Source organism: Callithrix jacchus, chromosome 10 (genome assembly GCF_049354715.1).
Source record: "Callithrix jacchus isolate 240 chromosome 10, calJac240_pri, whole genome shotgun sequence".
Taxonomy (NCBI): domain Eukaryota; kingdom Metazoa; phylum Chordata; class Mammalia; order Primates; family Cebidae; genus Callithrix; species Callithrix jacchus.
In genome coordinates this window covers 101,961,044-101,982,043 of record NC_133511.1, presented here as the reverse complement: position 1 = coordinate 101,982,043, position 21,000 = coordinate 101,961,044, and the positions used below count along the sequence as shown (strand labels likewise).

Genomic DNA, 21,000 nt, shown 5'->3' with positions numbered 1-21,000 from the left:
AGTAATTATCATGTTTTAGTCACTACACCAGGAGTTTCACATAGATTATCTCAATTATCCTTTCTCAACCTTTGAGAGGAATACTATTATTATTTCCCTTTTATTCAAAAACTGCCCCTCCCCACGGTCACATGGCCAGTAAGTGGTGATCCCAGGATCCAGAAGTGTGCAGTGTAATTCCATAGTCTATTCTATGCTATTTCTCTTCAAACTTTTTAAAAATAGGCTTTTAACAACCTCCACTCTTTGCATTTGGATTTCTTAAAAAAAATAAAAGGATAATACTAAATGATTTCTCAAGTCATTTTTAGTTATCAGATTCTGTGGCTCTGATACCATCACACTACTCTGGTATTTATATCATCAGTAACATTAGGGCATCAGTCACAAATGCCCTAGTAAGAATTACCTGATCACAGGAATGGAATGAATGCTCACTAAATAGACTTTCTTAATAGGCAGAAGAAGCATAAACTTATGATAAAATTATTTATTGCTGCAGAAAGCTTACTTCTCCATTTTACCTTGTGAAAGATTAGTAAAAGTGTCCAGAAATTCTTCATCATATGTTTGCTCACGATAATTGAGGAATTTATCCAAGACTTCTTTGATTAATTGATCTTCATCCATTATTTCCAATCCTGACATTCCTATTCAGGAGGCCACAGTATCTACAAGACAGAAAAATACAAGCTAGACAGAATCAGGCAGTACCGGACCCTCTGAAAATACTCTGAATGGGTAGGTTGAAAAATCTCAAGGCTCCAAAAGGAAGATCAAGGTAGTTACTAGAACAATGATCTATAGGTCAAGAGACGAGAGTTTTATTCATATCTTTGTTGCTAAATTGTTAACTATCACAATTTTATTTTTTGCTTCAGTCTTCTCATTACTATCTTCTTAATTCATAAGAATATTGTCACCTAATTACATAATTAGAAATTCAATGTCTTTAGAGGTAGGAGGAACTTTAAAGAGTACTTAACTAACTGCCCATCTAATGACAATAGCTAATACTTATTAGTGACTTATTTAGCAGTCACTGTGTGTCAGGTGCTGTTTTGAGTAATTTTTTTGTTAATTATCATAACAGTTCTAGATAAGGTCATAGAGACAGTAAATAGAAGTGCCAGTTCAAGCAGTCTGATCCCAGAAACCACGCTTTTAAACACTTCACTATCTGTCTCTTTATTCATCAGGTGACCTCCTCTGCTTCCCTACTAGCACTGACAGTTGACTTGCCCTGTTTCAACACATCCAGGGACTAGTAACTCTGAACACTCCAAAAAAGCCTTTGGACAGCTCTATTAAAAACTTAAAATTAACCCTAAATCTGTCTTTCTGTACCCTACCCCAACTGGTTTCTGAGGACCTGAGGTTGTACTGAAAAATTTCAGTCTTTCTTATACATGAAATCTTTTCAAATATTTGAACAAGGTTATACTGCCCTTGTCAATCTTCTCATTTCTTCACTGAAACAGTTTTATTTTTCAAAACCCAGCTCAGAATTTCATTTCTCTCTGAAGACTTTATCCTCCCATCTACTATTACAGGAAGAATTAATCTTAGTATATCTGTGCTGCTTCTGTACTAAGGTCTACTGCTAAGTTTATCATGCTGTATTGGAAAGAGTTGTGTACATTTCTGTGTTGTCCATTAGACTCAGAGACATGAAAGGCAGAGTTCACATCCCTTCATCTTTGTATCCCAAATACTTGATAGCTCAGGATGTGGCATAGAGCTGGCAGTCAATCAATATTGAGCTAACATTACTCATCTGCGCAGGTACAACAGTCGAGTACTGCTAGAAGCTGGCAAAACACTAAACTGTACTTGTCCAATTATTTCACCTATGCCTTATATTACATGGTTTCAAGTCCTTAAATCCTCCTGATCAATCAGGAAAAGATTTCACATTGCCTGCATCCCTTTATATATGCCATCCACAACTGAAGACAAGACTCCAGATACGATGAGATTAGACTAACTCACATTCTAAATACTGCACTCTTGCTATATAGCTGGAGATCACATTCGCATTGGTAGTGGCCATTCCACATTGTCATTCATTTAGCACCGTGCTAACTGAATACCTGTCAGCTAAGACACAATGCCTCAATCCAAGCACAGTTTGGACTTCATTTTCACTTATATTTCATCTTGTTAAACTCCATTCATTCTGTATGAAATATTTTTCTTACATAGCTTTGAGAAAATTGATTATCTACAGAAAGCAGACATGTAATTACCATCTAAGTAGTCAGTATAATACATGGGGGACCATAAAAACTAGGGGTTTCTCCAATACTGTAAGGAAAGGAGAGCACTAAGCTTCCTTCTTTCTATCTGAAAAAAGAGTAAAAATATGTTAGCTTTTTCTCCCACTTTTCCTTTATACATTTACAATTTTAAAAATACAAATAGTGGCCAGGCATGGTGGCTCACAACTGTAATCCCAGTACTTTGGGAGGCCAAGGAAGGCGGATCACAAGGTCAAGAGGAGTTTGAGACCAGTCTGGCAAACGTAATAAAACCATATCTCTACTAAAAATACAAAAAATTAGCTGGGTGTGGGGTTGTGCACCTGTAATCTCAGCTACTCTGAAGGCTGAGGCAGGAGAATCACATGAACCCAGGAGACAGAAGTTATAATGAGCCAGGATCATGCCATTGCACTCCAGCCCAGCGGACTGTGCAAGACTCCATCTCAAAAAAAAATAAAATAAAATAATATACATATATATATATAAAATATATAATATATATTATACGTATAATATATAGTATATATTATACGTATAATATATATTATATATTATATGTAATATATAGTATTATATATTATATGTAATATATAGTATATATTATACATACATACATACATATAAAATATATTATTTTATATACATACTATATATGTATACTATATACTATAATATATACTATATATTACGTATAATATATATTTATACATATCATATAAAATATATTATATATTATACGTATATAATATAGCATGTATATGATGTAAAATTATAAAAACCTTTAAGTATCTCCTGACTCTGCCTATTCCCAACCATCAGAGGTAAATGCTGTAAACAGTCTAATGATGGTACTTTTAAATCTTTTTCCCTATAATGTTTATAGAGAATGATAGATTTTTTTTCTAAAAATGGGAACATATTATATGTTATTCTTTACAGCTTTAATTTAATAAGTTACCATGGACATATCACCACTTTAGTATATGCAGATCTAGCCTATTCTTTCAAACAGCTGTACAGTCACCGCCCAGCTCTGCCACTCACTGCAGAGCACTGGGCAAGTTACTTGACCTCTCTGGGTCTCTGGTTCCCCATATCTATAAAAAGGGATTACAACTATTCAGGCCTGTATTTCATTAACCTCAATTCTGAAATACCAAAAAGCTCAGAAAAAAAAATTTTTTTATAAGATAGCGCCCAAATGCAGTTGTAGGCAAGACTTGATTGAATTAACACGAGAGTACTTATGGCTTTTATTCTACTCAACGTTACTATTCATATATTTCCCTGCAGAAATACTAATGTGCTTGCATATAAGGTGCTTTCCCAGAATGAGCCTAGAGCTTTTGTATAATATATGGCAAATGCACTGATTACTTTTCCAAACTCCAAGAAGTTCTGAATTCTGAAGCACATAAGAGGGTTTAAACAAAAAATTGTGAAGCTACACATGCCTCACAAGATTACTATGAAAATGAAGTGAGTATGCATAGCATCTCAAAAAGTCAGCCATGATGATGATGATGATGATGGATCAGTCTTAGTATTCTGTCCTCTGCCTACACAAAGACCTGTTATAACTGTGCCCACTCAACTTTGAAGGCAGTGATGTTACCTAAAGATAAATCAAGATAATTCCTCATGTATTACAACCCCAGATAAAGCATGGAGTGGTAGAGGACTTAGTGAAAATTAAAAGTGTAGCTGGGTACCAACTTAAAACAAAGAAAATTGTTTCAAGCTATTTGTGCCTGAAAAAATTAGATACATGAAAAAGCATAGGTTATGGCTTATGCACATTTACCTGTAACAACACCGGGTTTAGCAATGCAAAGCTGCATTAACTGTGTTTGCAGTAGCTAAACAGTAAATAATGATAAGTAAACTCAAAGGTGGCTATTATTTCACTAAGTAGGATGTATACTTAATTATAAGAATTTCAATGTCAATCTGCTTTTCCAGAATTGGAGCCTAGAAAAATTCCAACAGTTTATTTTATCAATCTCTTCTTTAAAATCATCTTTGATAAGTTACTTCAGCAAACAAATACCAAATAGATGCAGCCGGGTTGTGGTTTCCATTCCTGTAAATGTCTTCTCATAATTCTTTAAGAGCATTAATAGAAATTCTTTTAAACTTCTTTTCCAGTTCTCAAATTGGCATATTTTGAGTATTATCCAACACATCTCAGTAGTACTAAAAGCAAACAATTAACAGATTGTGCCAGCACAAATTCAAAATATTTGTAGACCTTTAATTTTATTTGTGTGGTTATCACAATACACAGATGACATGTTTTTATTGACTTTTTTTGGAGATGGAGCTTCACTCTTGTCACCCAGGCTGGAGTGCAGTGGAGCAATCTTGGCTCACTGCAACCTCTACCTCCTGGGTTCAAGCGATTCTCCTGCCTCAGCCTCCCAAGTAGCTGGGATTACAGGTGCCTACCACCACGCTCGGCTAATTTTTTGTATTTTTAGTAGAAAGGGGGTTTCGTCATGTTGAGCAGGCTGGTCTTAAACCCCTGATCTTAGGTGATCTCTGCCTCCCAAAGTGCTGGAATTAAAGGCAAGAGCCACCGTGCCCAGCCTTATTGACTTTTTAAAGGACTTTTGGAACATCCATTTATACAATTATTGAATACTATCATTATTCAAAATTATCATTATTTGAAGAGTTTAACAATACCCATCTTCAAATTTAGAACTTTTCCATAAAAATACAAACCTAATATTAAAAATCCCCAAGGACTGACAGAGCAGATAATCACTTATCAGACAGCCAAGTGGTTTATGCAAATCTTGGTGGTTTTCTAAAGGGAAGCAATGCTTTTTCAATTACCATTCACATACTTTTGTGTTTTTATCATGAAGTATTTTTCTAAAAGAAAAAGAGAGAGAGAGAGAGACACTTGCCTTCATAACAGGATTGTTTTGGTTTGGTTTTTATGTTTTAAGGCTTTGAGCTCCACATGAAAGACTCAGAACGTCTTGTGATAAGTAAATGTATATAAATATCTCCTGGTAAATCAAAAGTAACACTTTCACAATTATGGCCCCCAGAAGGAAATACAGGGAGCATGCTTTGCTCCTTGGACTATTAAACTTCACTTGAAGTCCCACAGTCCTGGTTAGGAATAGGGTTCACTTTTTACCAAGTCACTGATAGTGAGAAAAATCACATAAGCTCCCCAAAGTATTGTTTTCTGCTATCAAATAATGAAACTAACCGCCTAAGCTAGTTAATGTTACGTGCGCTCTGAAAGAACATTATTATGGAATATGGTACATGAAATTGTCACAACTGATTCAGCACATCTTTGATGTTTACCTTCAGATCCTTGCCTAATGAACTTACTTATACACAATGCAACTTTCAGAGACAAGAGTAGTAGACCTAAAAAAGCAAATTACCATAAGCTTGCTTCTCCGAAAGTGCACAGCCTGCTTTTTAACAGCACTAAGGGTTATATGCCTGCAAAACAAAGAGGGTGGGATTGTTAAAAACTCTGAGAGTCTTGCAGGTCTATCAAAGCCCACTTATTCAAAATTTTATTTTTCTTCTCAGTAAAAATCTACTGCTATGATGAAAGGTAAGATGGGATATTATCAAAATATTAGTACTTTGCCTAAGGAAATAAAGCCATCAACATTTGTACTTCAACATTTGCACAAGGTGTGTGTCCTTTCATGTTTGTGTAAGTGGTCAAATCTCCAAAAGACCAAACTGCACTCTAACTGCAGGGATTAAGACTGCACGGATGTGATTAGAACAGACCTAATATGAACTGATTTCTTCCTCCTTGACTGAATTACAACAAGTTTGCATCCTCTAATTGTTTATGTCTTTCAGATAATATCAAGAAGAAAGAAAATCATCCAATGAGAAATTCAGTTTCTCTAACTTGAGAGCAAACTGAAGGTTATCTAGCCCAATCATAGAGAATACATGAGTATGGGAAAGAAACTTCAGGTGGGGTCTGTCAACTAATGACTCTATTGAACAGTAATGTGTGGTTCTCTCATCAAAATAGTAATGACTCTACTGATGAACAGTAACGTGTGGTTCTCTCATCAAAATAGTAATGAGATGCTCATGATTATGAACTTGAAGGCACATCTGAAGCCAGTAGGAAATTAAGCACAAAGCAACACTCTTACCCTGGCAGGTGTACTCATGTCTCCATCTAAACTCTGTACCAACATGCAAAAGGCCAGAGGCTGAGCACATATTACACCCTTATTTTAGAGACCCACCAATACAAACAGGAAAACAAAGGAAGAGACCAAAAGAATAAAGGGAAAGCAGAATGTAAAACAAAACATCTCTTACAAAATAGAAAAGAACCTAAACTCCTTTATTGTTTTTCATCAGGATGAAATAAAAAACAACATACATTTCTAGCATCAAAGTATATACACTGCACTTCAAGTTACGAGCTTTTATCAACAGCCTATTCTAACATTTAAAAGGCACAGAACTCTTTATTATCACCAAAAAAGTTGGTAGTATAAGCATCTAGATTTCTATATATTATTAAATTCCCCTAGGTATAGCCCTTTGCAGTGAATATTAAAGGAAGTATTTGGAAGGAAGTAGGAAAGGTTTGGGAATTATTGTTGCCTACAAAGCTTTAAGAGAGAGATGAATAGTGTTCCATGCATCAGTAATAGAAGTATGTCTTAATAGCTATACATTTCTCCTTGACAAATTCTCACCTAAAGGAAGAGAGAGAACATCCATCCTAAAAACTGCACATAATTTTTAAAATGTGGGTTCATATTATAAACAAAGATACCACAAAGGATGCCTTAACAACAACAGGTCTATGTCCTTCCCTAAAGAGATTTATGATTTACATTTTCTTTTTTCTGAGATGGAGTTTTGCTGTTGTCACCCAGGCTGGAGTGCAGTGGCGCAATCTCAGCTCACTGCAGCCTCCACCTCCTTGGTTCAAGCAATTCTCCTGCCTTGGCCTCCCAAGTAGCTGGAATTACAGGCACATGCTGCCATACCTGACTAATTTTTGTAGTTTTAGTAGAGACAGGATTTCACCATGTAGCCTGGTCTCAAACTCTTAACCTCAAGTGATCTGCCCACCTCAGCTTCCCAAAGTGCTGGGATTACAGGCATGAGCCACTCTACTGGCTGTAATTTACATATTCTGTATAAGACTCCATTTTTGTAATAGCAATAACTCAGATTTTTATGTTATTCTATACTTATGCAAGATGTTAACATTGCAGAAGGCTAGACCAAGGAATCATGGGAACTCCCTATATACCTCTTTGGAACCTCCTGTGAATTAATCCTGTGAATCTATAATTACTTTTCAGCTTAAGAAGGGGAAATGAAAACAGAGAAGAAGGATAAGCCAATTAAAACAAAAGATATTTAGGAAAAGAAAATTATCACTAAAAGTTTAACAAGAATGTTGGAACCAGCTGTGTTGTTTTCCCGTACAGAAAGCTCTGGGAGAGGGACTAATACTAACCTATAAAATCATATGCATAAACAGAAACTTTCCTCTTGAAAAATTTGCTTCCCTTTCCTGTTCATTCACCCAAGCTACTGTAATGAGGTTTCTTTTTCTTTTCTTTTTTTTTTTTTTTTTTTTTTTTTAGACAGAGTCTCAGTCTATCGTCAGGCTGGAGGGCAGTGGCACAATCCTGGCTAACTGCAACTTCCGTTTTCCGGTTTCAAGCAATTCTCCTGCCTCAGCCTCCCGAGTACCTGGGACTACAGGCACACACCACCACACCCGGCTAACATTTTGTACGTTTAGTAGAGACGGGATTTCACCATGTTGGCCAGGATGGTCTCGATCTCTTGACCTCGTCATCCGCCCGCCTTGGCCTCCCAAAGTACTGGGATTACAGGCCACCGCGCCCAGCCTGTGAGGAGGTTTCTTGAGGCTATCATTCATTAAGCCCTTCTGTTCATCAGCAGATTTCATAAAATCCATTTTATTTTCCCAAATATACTCTTCCTCCTAGCTGTTTAAGTCAATCCAGAAACGTCTGCATTGACTCACTGAGGCAGGCCAACTAAGTATTAGATTGTTTTCAGTTACAGTTATTAATTCTTTTAAAGAACAATGCAAACCAGTTAAGCTTGAACTCTCCCCACTCAGTCCCTATCATTTTTAAAAAACATATTAACTGTGTACATGGAATCTGTAGGATATACTTATAAGACAAATCGCACAAAATCCATTATTTGAAATCAGAAAGATTGCTTTTTCACTACCATTTTTGCTTCTTTGGCTTTTTTTTGTTAGTTTGTTTTTATGAATTTAGAGTTGTGTGGAATTACAAGTAAACTCCCTACCTTCACCCCCTAACAAAACAAAACTATAAGCACACTAACTGACCTCTAAACATTAATCAAGAAAACTGCCATATACATATTTCAACCATGTCCAAAACTGATCTCCTAGATTCATAAATGCTATCAACTATATCCATGAGTTATGGACAGTAACGGCAAGTAATGCGGTGAATTTTTTTCAAGACGCCTGATAAAACTGTGAATCCATAAAGCAGTAGGGTTTCTGAGTCAACTTTATAGCTCTATAATCACACAATATTTCAATCATAAAAGATTTATTAGCTCACACATAATTCCACTCTCACATAAGATAACAATGTCCCACTAATGCTTACTTTATCTATACTGCATACTATGACACAAAGGCATCCACCCTTAATTAAAGTTGTCCCTTTCTCTCCAACTTCCTGAGCCTGTTAGCCACCTGCACAGAGCACAGGCCTTTAAACAATACCAAGAAGCCTACTCTAAAGCAAAACCCACACAGCTGGTTAGGAGCAGGTGTAAACCAACTGAACTAAATCACCTAGGAGTTCATTTCTAAGTGTTTCAAAATGTCAGATCTTGCAAATAAGATCAACCTTTATTTCACTTGGCATTCTCTTAAAAGAAGTAAGATTTTAGATTTGTTTCCCATCTGCTTTGACTTCTAAATTCCTAAGACTATGGGAATAATAAATAGGCTGTAAGAGGTAATACAATGCTTCCCCAGCTTCCAATTTCACTCAATACTTTAATTTTACCTCAATGTACAAAACATAACATACACATGCACATACATATATACATAATTTCTTTTGGCCAATATGGTTTCTATACTCAAAGGCAGAAACTAAGAATTAGGCTAGGTGCAATAGCTCATGCCTGTAACCCCAGCACTTTGGAAGAACAAAAATCACTTTGGAGATCACTTTAGCCTAGTAGTTCAGGACCACCTGGGCAGTATAGTGAGACCTCATCTCTACAAAAAATTAAATAATTAGCTGAGCATGGTGGTGTCCACCTGTGGTCCTAGCTACTCAGGAGGCTGAAGTGGGAGGATCACTTGAGCCCAGAAGGTGGAGGCTGAGTTGAGACAAGAGCATGCCATTGCACTCCAGCCTGTCTCCAAAAAACAAAACACACAAACAAACAAAAAACAATCACAAACTCCTTTCCTTCTCTAAAAATAAAATATTTAAGTGAATTTTTTCTAGCACAACATTGCAAAAATTTTTTTCTCCATTTCGTTTTCAAGCAAAGAATCCACCTTAAATCACAGAGCATGAAACTTTTATAGGAAGATACCAGTCATTCTGGTCAGGTGGCCATATCTAACTAATTGCTTTAAATAAAAAATGTCAAGTCACTGGTCATGTTCTTCTCTTGACAATCCATCATACTAACTGTGAAGTGCTTCCTTCTATATATTTCCTCTTCCTTCCTCTTTTCTTTGCCAGTTTCAGTTGTGACTCCTATTGTGGAATTCACTTAACAAGCCAAACATCTCCCTTTCTAACACAATTTATATTATTTCCTCAAAAATCTGCCACTTAGTAAAATAGTAATCATTGTCTATGCTTACCCTAAAGCTATGAAAAGTTGCCACTGACATTATTTCAAACACTTGTTAACTCACTGAGTGACAATGAAGTTTAAGCTGTTACTCCATTTATAAAATGGGGATGGAAACACTTGAGAGCAGCACAACATTTCTTGAAATGCACTGTCACGAGTTCACAGAACAGTGTTTCTCCTCTGCTTCCCTCCAACCCACCATGTCCACAGGCCCCACAGCTGTGTTACCCTTGTCAAGTTATGTAAACTTTTCTGACCATGAGTAGTTTAAATGTAAAAATAGAGATTGGGCTTAAGGTTGGCTTCCATCTTTTTTTCCCAATTATATTTCCTTGTTTGTTCAGTTACTATGCCAGGATATCCCATCACTAAGTATTTGTCTTTCCTATAAAATAAAGGTTGTTTCATTCTGTAATTATACTGACTTGTATTCTTTAATTTTGTGTGTGTTTTTTTTTAATTTAGGGAAGGATAAATCAATATGCTCTTGTAGGAGTTTGAATTTGATTTTGCCTCAAGGCTTAAAAATGGGTTGAGCAACTGATAACTGATTTCTTAATAACTTTTAAGAAAAGCTGAATGTGGAAAGAATGTAAGGAATGTTCATCTGCAACCAAAAGTTGCTTCATTCTACTATCTTATATGTTCTTTAAGGCAGTGGTCCTCAACCTTTTTGGCACCAGAGACTAGTTTCGTGGAAGACAAGTTTTCCACGGACCAGAGTGAGGGGCATGGTTTCAGGACGAAACTGTTCTACCGGAGATCATCATGTATTAAATTCTCATAAGGAGTGTGAAACCTAGCTCCCTCACATTTGCAGTTTACAATAAGGTTCGCACTCCTAGAATAATCTAATGGTATGCAGCAGATCTGACAGGAGGTGGAGCTCAGGCAGTAATGCTTGCCCACCTGTGGCTCACCTCCTGCTGTTAAGCCCTGTTTCTAACAAACTGCTGATCCCTGTCCTTGGGCCCAGGGATTAGCAATCCCTGCTTTAAGGGCAAGACCTATGTCTGATTTTTTTTTCTAATTCTTCACATGGCTTTGTGTATAGTAGATACTCAATAAATCATCTACTATTTTATATTTTACAGTTTCGTTTCGATGCTGAGGACTTTGGGAAATCAGGGACCTTGTATGAGATCACTGTAGGTCTAATGCTCTCCTATTGATGTAGCAAGGACTTGGAGTCTTAAAACCCATTTTCAAACATGCTACTAGTTTCTAGTCTCCTCAAGAGACAACTAACCCATTCAGCAACTAATTGCTATGCTAAAAATTGCCTTTTTTAAGTTAGTAAAATCCAAAGGCTAAAACACATCTAAACCTACCCAAGATTTCTATTTTTGCATTTCTTATTTTGTATTTACAATGGAGACATCCAATATATCAACTTTATGACAGTTGTCCTTATTGTTACTGTAATTTCAAGTATCTTATATATAACACATAAATAGTTTAGGGAAATAACCTAATATCCTTTTGCAGATTAAAAAAATCATCATGGTAGGAACTAGAAGAGATGATGATGCTTTTTTAAGGATGGATCAACATTTCAAATAATGAGAATCAACCAAGCAATTGAGCTACACACATCTGTTTAAGAAAAAAATTGACCCTGAAAATATACACGAAAATTCTGCAAAAAAATTATAGTCATCGCATATACATATATATATACGTATATATATATGCATATTTGATTACATTTTAGGTTCTGGGGTACATGTAAAGAACATGCAGGATTGTTGCATAGGCACATACATGGCAATTTTGTTTGCTGCCTCCATCCCCATCACCTATATCTGGCATTTCTCCCCATGTTATCCCTCCCTAAAGTAGTCACTTATACAAATAAATTTAGAGCATCTCCATCATTAGGTAAGACTGTATACATTCTATACACTAGACATTTTAATCCATGAATCCTTACAATAAGGTAGTTATTACTCCCATTGTAGAGGTAAAACAACTGACATTCAAAAAGGTCACAGAACTGAAACTCAAACCCAGATTTGCCTACCTCTGATCACTACATTTTATCATCTAAATATAGAAACTGATCAAATGACCAACAATAATGGAAGGTTAGGTAAATTACGTTACATTTACTTAACATCATATTATGCTACTATTAGAAATTATAGGCTGGGCGAAGTGGCTTACGCCTGTAATCCCAGCACTTTGGAAGGCCAAGACAGACAGATCACCCAAGGTCAGGAGTTTGAGACCAACCTGGCCAACATGGCAAAACCCCATCTCTACTAAAAATACAAAATCTAGCTGGGTGTGGTGACATGTGCCTATAATCCCAGCTATTCAGGAGGCTGAGGTAGGAGAATAGCTTGAACCTGGGAAGCAGAGGTTGCAGTGAGCCAAGATTGTGCCATTGCATTCCAGCCTGGAAGACAGAGCAAGACTCCATCAAAAAAAAGAAAGAGGGAAGGAAAGGGAAGGGAAGGGGAGGGAAGAAAGAAAGAAGAGAGAGAGAGAAAGAAAGGAAGAAAAGAAAGAGGGAAAGGAAATAAATTATAAAGGTAGTTTTTGTGATCAAGATTACTATGGAATATTAATCTTTTCCTTGGCTGAATACTTTATATATATTATCTAATTTAATCTTTTACCAACAACTTTTTGAGTAATTCTTTCTATTATCCTCATTTCAGAGATAGTGAAACAGAGGCTTAAGGATTAAGATTACTCTATCTGAAAAATAGCAGAGCTGGCAGAGAAAACCCGGTGAGCTTGACCCCAAAGTCCATTTTTTAAATCATTACACTGTATTATTACACAGTAGCTGTCTGGTATAAAGTTGGTAGAGGGCCTTGAATAATTACAACTCCTTCCTTCTGAGCCTTGCATTAAAGGAAATGAGACCACAGAAGAGCACTTCTAAGTTAAAATGAATAGCATTGGTATTTGTGGTCTCTTGTTTTAGGACAAATAATTTCTCATTTGATTCAAAATAGTATTTATTTAAACCATAGAAACTATATGTATTTCTTCTGTGTTTTTCTAAAATGTTTTTAATTTTTAAAAATCAAGTTTCAACCAGATTTCTTTTTATCTTTATAAACAGTGAATTGTGTTGCCATTGTTGCTAGTAGTGAAAGAGTTAAATCCTGAGGGTATACCCTGGTGGATATCTCCCTCAACCATCTAAAGAGAGAGAAAAAAAAAGGTCACAGTCAGTTACTCCCATTAGATCAGTGTTCATGAGAACATCTGCAGGCACACATACACACTCTCTTTACAGTCAGCCTTCTGCTTGCCACAGTCACAGTGGACAGTCAGTGAATCTTCCCCAAGTGCTGACAATTAAAAGGTGGTTTAGCAGCAAAGATTCAGAGAGGTGTGAGCAGCCCCTCTGGCCTTCAGGTAGGTCTGATACCTTCATTTCTACCAAAGCTAAAAAATGGGAGCCTATGTTTGTAAACTTTAAAGGAATGAAGATGCCACACTTTGGCAATGTGTTAGTTACAGGTGGATTGGGTGTCTAGATAGAGAAGGGATGAGTAAAATCTGGAAAATGTGGGGCTATCTGGTCTCTGGCTACTTCAGGGACTTAATTCTTAGGCCTTTAGAGCACTATTGTTAGTGTATAAATCATTCTCTGGCCTAAGTATAGGAAGGAAGACTTAATCCTAGTTTTACTGCCAGCAAAAATAAAATAGTGTATGCCTCAAACCTAATTAACTGTGTCAAGATAGTGTTATTCACACACTAAATGCCTAAAGTTACATGAGGTTACCGGTTACTCTGCAGCAATCAGGAAACTATGGCTAGCACAGATCAGCTAGATTTAATGCTTCAGAGTACAGTATCTTTCTTTGGAAAAGAAAGTCAGTTTAGATATGGAGAACTATAAACCCAGACCTCATTCTATGAGTCCTTTCATTATTCTCAACTATGCCCTAGCATCACAGTGAATAAATGAAAATCTCCCTGCTGAAGAATGTTAGCATGGGGTTAGGAAAAATTGTATTATGTTTATTGGTCCTATATTTCTGTCCTTTACAAAAAGTCTTTAATGTGTTGACCTTGAAACCTCCTTCAGCCGAAGAACAGGGTCTCACTTTTAAAAATCTGCCTGTTTTTATGTAGCCTATTAAAAGTAAAAGACTTCAGTAGGTTATTTTAGATAAAGTATAACCATTTAAAAACTCCTTTTAAAAACCAAGGTGTGACTAATACACTCATATTGAAACCATGGAAGAGATACAATAATCTACTCCAGTGAAAAACATATTCAAGTCAATAAAGCAAAATTTCAAAAACTAAACATGGCAAAATAATATAAAAACACTTTCAATGATCCTGTTTATTCTTTAAATGCATACATCATCTGGTTAAGGTGTATAATCTAAAATTTAATTACTCACACTTGAACTGTGTTACAAGAGGAGGTAATTCTTCTTAGCAATAAGAAATTTTATCACTGTCTTTAGGGCCTTGAAATAACGAAGTGAGCCAAAAGCAGAGCATCGAAGGGAAAACAGGTCAAATGCTCGATTTCAAAAATCTTTAGGGGCCTAGATTAAGCTACAAAAATGGACAGCCCTCCTTACGACTTGCCCAAGAAAATGTTTCTATGTAATCTACAATAATCATGTTTTCACTTATGAGAAGCCAAAATTCCTACAGCAACCTTAAAATGAAACCAAGGGGTGACAAGAAAAGCTTTGTTTTAAAAGCCAGTGTTCTTGAAAAATCCCTTTGGATCTAGAATCCATTACCTCTGTATGGCTTGCTGTGTATCTCAGTAACTGCCATCACAGGTGTTTGAAACAAGCAGGCCTTGGCTTCGGTGTTTGGCTCCCCCAAAATGGGACAATTGTCTGATCCTAATCTCTCAGACTGAGTGTAATCACCTATAGTTTTCTGAAGTGAGGTTCAATAATGTCTCCTTTTAGTTTCTATGAATAGCATTTTTTAGTTGCTCAGATGCCTTCACTCTGGGCTTGGGTAGGCCATGAATCAATAAAACACTGCCCAGATTATTTTATAAGCTGGGCAGGTTGCTGAATGTACAACTGAGGGTACAACTGAATGTACATTGCTTTCATAACTTTGACAATAATCCTTCTCAGACACCATTTCCTCACCTGCTTTAATCACCCACCAGATAACTGTTTAAAAATCACCCCTTTAGGAGTCTCCCAAGTGAACTAAAAATAATAAGTACAAAAGATTATTAAGCAATTAATTACAGCTGAACTACAGAAATTCTTTAAAGCAAAAAACAAAAACCCACCAACATCTCATTAGCATGACCAGAGATTCTAAATAGTCCAAGGAATCTTTGCAGGAAGAATAAAGATATATTGGATAAATTACAGTATTAACTAACATTTATTGTTTATGTGCCATGCACTGTTCCATGAGATTTACATGTGCTATCTCATTTATTTCTCAAAACAAACAGTGCATAGATGCTAAGATTATCCCCATCTTGTAGATAAAAAGAACAGAGAGAAAAATAACTTGTCCAACATGGTTACACAGCAACTAAATGTTAGAGCCCAATTTGGACTCCGAGAATTCAATTTAGGGCCTGCATATTTAATGAAGGTTAGAGAAAGGGTGACAAGAATAAAATATTAAATGTCTTCTGTTAATAAATTAACTACAACCAGCACCCTCATCATATATGTTTATCCAATTCTTTTCAGTTCAAAAGTTTATCTATCTATACCCACTGACCTGATTCCCAGGTCCTAAAGCCCCCTTCTCATCCTCTCCAACCTTATCAGCTCCCGTTACTGGCAGGTGGTTATGCACTAGATCTTATTTTTGGTAAATTTTAAAATAATCATAATAATAACTTCTATGTACTGTGTATAAATCCTTGTTCTAAGTATTTTACATATATGAAATTATTAATCATAACTTACACCCATATATGAGGTTGGTAAATCATCAGTTTTCAGATGAGGAAACGGAGGCACACAGAGATTAAATAACTTGCCCAAAATCATATAGTTAGTGGCAGAGCCAGGATCTGAATCCAGCCAGTAAGCTTTCAGAGTCCATACTCTTAGCCATTATTTGTAGTGCTTTTGAAGCATATTAAGAAGTAACTCTGAAGAGTCAAGGAATCTGTACTGTTTTGTTTCCTTTAACATTTTTTGTACAGGACTTTACACTGCAAACAGGGAGTGCATTTCACATCTCTCTAAGGTAAACAATAATAAAATAGAAATTTATCAAGATTACTTCATCTAGTAAATATTCTTTTAGTTGTAACACAAATATGAAATCCTGAATAATTCAAACATCTCTCTGCTTAGTCCCTGCTTACTACAGAATTATTAAAGAATTACCTAAAAGTTCTTGGACTGGAAATATGTGAAAAAGCCACTAACTGTATTTCCCTGGAATGAAGATGAAAATGAGATGTGTTTAAGAACCTTCTATGCTTCCCTAAAAGAACCCTAAAAGCAGCAGTAAAAATAGTCTCTGCTTCCTTAAGAGAACCCTAAAAACAGCAGTAAAAATAGTGAAGAAAACAAAGGGCCTTTAACATGCACTCACTAAAAGCTAGTAACTATATTTCAATTGCTAATGGTAGAAGTGGTAAAAATCACTAACAGGCAAGGTCTCCCCTGCACTCTAGGGATTCAGAGACCCATCTTTCGGTACTGTAAGACAGTTACGGCTTTTGTAACCCTGGTGTCCCCTTCAACCTCCCGCCCCAGCACCTCCAGGGTCCTCGGGGGTGCGATTTTGAGTCGCGCTCCAAAGCGTCCAGACAGGCAGGACACCCTAACGACACTTCTGCCGGGAGTCCCTTCAAACTGCGGTCTCCAGGCAACTGCACTTCAACGGAAGCAGTTGTGCTTCCTACGGGGTCACCTGTTCAAAAGTCCCCAGGAGTGGCTCCAGCAATAACAGGGTAGAGGTTTGCCCGACACCACTCCGGGCGCTGCAGCCTTCCCGCAACCCGTATGTTGGGTCGGTGTCAGCCACTCTCACCTCCCATTCCCTAGTTTTCCGCCTTGACTCCCATCTAGTCACTTCGCACCTTCGGCTAGTCTTTATTCAGAGACACATCCAGGAGTCCCCTCTCCCAGAGCAACAAAGACAGATTTCCAAAGCCACGCAACCCATAGAGAAAGGATTCCTGGGAAATGTGGTTCTTCCCGCTGACGCGTGGTGACTCTTTAAGGAAAAGAACTACAACTCCCGGAAATCCTAGGGAGAATAGTCCGTGGCTACAACATGTCCCAGATCCTTGGATGGTATAGGCAGGAAAGGTTCTGTGGCTCTTTACTGACCTAACTCCCTGGATTTTGCTCTTTCAGTCACACTGCAAGCGTGTGGGAGGACTTAAAAAATGCTATTTACATGTGAAGGAATTTAAATACGGTTATTTATTTGAAGTGATCTCTAAGTCATTTTATTTTATAATTCTTTCAGACAAAAATCTACGTACCATCAGAAAATATGTCACTGCAGATGGTAACAGTCAGTAATAACATAGCCTTAATTCAACCAGGCTTCTCGCTGATGAATTTTGATGGGCAGGTTTTCTTCTTTGGCCAAAAAGGCTGGCCCAAGAGATCCTGCCCTACTGGAGTTTTCCATTTGGAGGTAAACCATAACCATATCAAATTGAAGCCTACAATTTTCTCTAAAGATTCCTGCTACCTCCCGCCTCTTCGCTACCCAGCAACTTGCACATTCAAAGGCAGCTTGGAGTCTGAAAAGCATCAATACATCATCCATGGAGGGAAAACACCAAACAATGAGCTTTCAGATAAGATTTATGTCATGTCTGTTGTTTCCAAGAACAACAAGAAGGTTACTTTTCGCTGCACGGAGAAAGACTTGGTAGGAGATGTTCCTGAAGCCAGATATGGTCATTCCATTAATGTGGTATATAGCCGAGGGAAAAGTATGGGTGTTCTTTTTGGAGGACGCTCATACATGCCTTTTACCCACAGAACCACAGAAAAATGGAATAGTGTAGCTGACTGCCTACCCCATGTTTTCCTGGTGGATTTTGAATTCGGGTGTGCTACATCATACATTCTTCCAGAACTTCAGGATGGGCTATCTTTTCATGTCTCTATTGCCAAAAATGACACCATCTATATTTTAGGAGGGCATTCACTTGCCAATAATATCCGCCCTGCCAACCTGTACAGGATAAGGGTTGATCTTCCCCTGGGTAGCCCAGCTGTGAATTGCACAGTCTTGCCAGGAGGAATCTCTGTCTCCAGTGCAATCCTTACTCAAACTAACAATGATGAATTTGTTATTGTTGGTGGATATCAGCTTGAAAATCAAAAAAGAATGATCTGCAACATCATCTCTTTAGAGGAAAACAAGATAGAAATTCGTGAGATGGAGACTCCAGATTGGACCCCAGACATTAAGCACAGCAAGATATGGTTTGGAAGCAACATGGGAAATGGAACTGTTTTTCTTGGCATACCAGGAGACAATAAACAAGTTGTTTCAGAAGCATTCTATTTCTATACATTGAAATGTGCTGAAGATGATATGAATGAAGAGCAGACAACATTCACAAACAGTCAGACATCAACAGAAGATCCAGGGGACTCCACTCCCTTTGAAGATTCCGAAGAATTTTGTTTCAGTGCAGAAGCAAATAGTTTTGATGGTGATGATGAATTTGACACCTATAATGAAGATGATGAGGAAGATGAGTCTGAGACAGGCTACTGGATTACGTGCTGCCCTACTTGTGATGTGGATATCAACACTTGGGTACCGTTTTATTCAACCGAGCTCAACAAACCTGCCATGATCTACTGTTCTCATGGGGATGGGCACTGGGTCCATGCTCAGTGCATGGATCTGGCAGAACGCACACTCATCCATTTGTCAGCAGGAAGCAACAAGTATTACTGCAATGAGCATGTGGAGATAGCAAGAGCTCTACACACTCCCCAAAGATTTCTACCCTTAAAAAAGCCTCCAATGAAATCCCTCCATAAAAAGGGTTCTGGAAAAATCTTGACTCCTGCCAAGAAATCCTTTCTTAGAAGGTTGTTTGATTAGTTTTACAAAAGTTTTTCGGATTCAGGCACATGGAACTTTTGAATCTATTTTAAAAATCGTAACATTGATTTTAAAAATATGTTTCTATTTTTGTTTATTTAAAATGCCTATGTTTTCCTTTAGTTACATGAATTAAGGGCCAGAAAAAAATGTGTTTATAATGTAATGATAAATAAAGTCACTCTAGAACCTATACATTTTGAAAATATTTTACTCAAATACTCAATTTACTCATTTATTCTTAATTGAGAATTTCCTATCTGATTTTTTTACATACCCAGAAGCAGTAACAATCATCAACATATGTTTGTATTTCTTATATGAGTCTTGGTAACAAATAACCTATAGAGTGGTTATGACAAATTTAGCCAATAAAGAAATTAACACACAAAAGAATTAAATTAATTATTTTGTGCAATATAACAATTCAGCAGTTGGCCAAAACTTAAAAGCAAGATCATCTACATCCATACTAGCATTCTTTATATACCTTCAAGCAACCCCTTAGATTATGCCTGTGAACAAGTTAGTTTCTCATAGCTTTACAGATATAAATATACATATAGCTATAGATTATGTTCTCCACTGACATGAAGGAAGACATAAAGAATCTACATCAAGTTTGATATGTTTTCCTGAATTATTTGCATGCATTTTCTTTAAGGATTTCCCTTCCCCATTATATGACACATGAATGATGTGCCAAAGTCAGTCATTTGAACTAATAATTTGTGGGAGTTTTCATGGAAAACTGAAGCCTACTGCTACTTAGAACTCTGGAAAAAGTAAGACCAAATAAATCTCATAGAGATGAACAATATTGATTATTTCCCAAACTAATATAAGTTTAAAGTATTAAAGTTTAAATATTTAAGTATTTAAATGGAGGAAAAGAAATGTATTTGTGAGCATGTGTGTGTATAGTTAACACGTGGAGGTTGCTGCAGTGAATAGTAAAAAGCCAGTGATCTTGCCAAGGTTTAATTAGACACTTGCTAGAATGAAATTAGTCAAAATGACTGTTAATTTTAAGGTTTCAAGACATTAGTTAATAACCAGATGACTTTAGAAACAAATGCCTTTCCTCCTGGAACATTTTCCTGAAAAAAGCCCTTTTCTGGAACAACCTTATCCTAAGAGCTTCAGTCACAGTTACAGTGAAGACTCTCACTCTTCACAGAAAGTCTGCAGTGTGTAAGATACTACAAACAAATTTAGGGGAAACATGAACTATACAAGAGATGAAAAGCGAGAGCATAAGTTCTGCTGATAGTTCCATGTCTCAGACACTGAAGTTAACTTGGATAAACTGAATCATGTTCACCCTGTTTCAGTAATGTTGCTCACTGAATATTCCTGTTGAACAATTGTTTCACATTGTTTTTTTTGTTGTTTCTATCACCTATATAAAAATAATAAAATATAAAAATCTTCTGTTTGTATTGATTTACTGAAATTAGGAAGATATAAATCACCTAAATAATGGCAAAATTAAACGAATTTTTTCAGTATCACTCCACTTTGATTTCTTTTCTATCTGTTAGTAGCACAAGTTGGAACAAAAATATCCTTTACAGTCCAAAAGTGAAATTTCCCCAAGAAGTAGATATATTCTCTCTTCCTGATTTGTCTGCAGAGATTCAGTGGCTAAGGAATTATTACCACATATTTATTTTGTAGCTAATGAAAGCCAGATATGGTAATCTAAGTGATTCAATTGTGAAGTCACTGAGTTTCGTAGTCAAACTCAGATCTCACCAGCATAGCTGCTTTTGTGTGTGTGTGTGTGTGTGTGTGTATGTGTGTGCATGTTTTAAGA

At 36.6% G+C, this 21,000-nt stretch overlaps 2 protein-coding genes across 17 annotated transcripts in view; one reads left to right on the top strand and one right to left on the bottom strand.

Moving 5' to 3' along the window:
• The window catches only part of IFTAP (intraflagellar transport associated protein), a 253,244-nt gene extending 235,990 nt beyond the window's left edge, over positions 1-17,254 (bottom strand). For 4 of the 16 annotated variants that reach the window (XR_004730616.3, XR_004730617.3, XM_002755189.7 and 1 more), the window contains exons 1-2: positions 17,176-17,254; positions 525-671 (exon numbers count right to left, since the gene is read on the bottom strand). Coding sequence is in view for 14 of the 16 variants with exons in the window: in XM_002755189.7 (XP_002755235.1) it covers positions 525-648 (124 nt within the window). In the remaining 2 variants the exon portion in view is untranslated. Of the gene's footprint in view, positions 1-524; positions 672-4,991; positions 5,145-5,677; positions 5,739-16,045; positions 16,327-16,474; positions 16,526-16,852; positions 16,984-17,126 lie in introns of those variants that run through there. The other 12 variants (XM_009007945.5, XM_078340860.1, XM_078340858.1 and 9 more) reach the window with 11 other exon arrangements.
• Positions 17,255-17,321: 67 nt separating this feature from the next.
• Positions 17,322-20,562, top strand: RAG2 (recombination activating 2). Its single transcript, XM_035262383.2, has one exon. It carries the CDS (start codon positions 17,598-17,600, stop codon positions 19,179-19,181), a length of 1,584 nt encoding a protein of 527 aa, XP_035118274.1. The 5' UTR covers positions 17,322-17,597; the 3' UTR covers positions 19,182-20,562.
• The last annotated feature ends 438 nt before the right edge of the window (positions 20,563-21,000 follow it).

Bases quoted from the DNA above. Each gene is read 5' to 3' on its own strand.
- RAG2 (XM_035262383.2), top strand. From the start codon at position 17,598: ATGTCACTGCAGATGGTAACAGTCAGTAATAACATAGCCTTAATTCAA.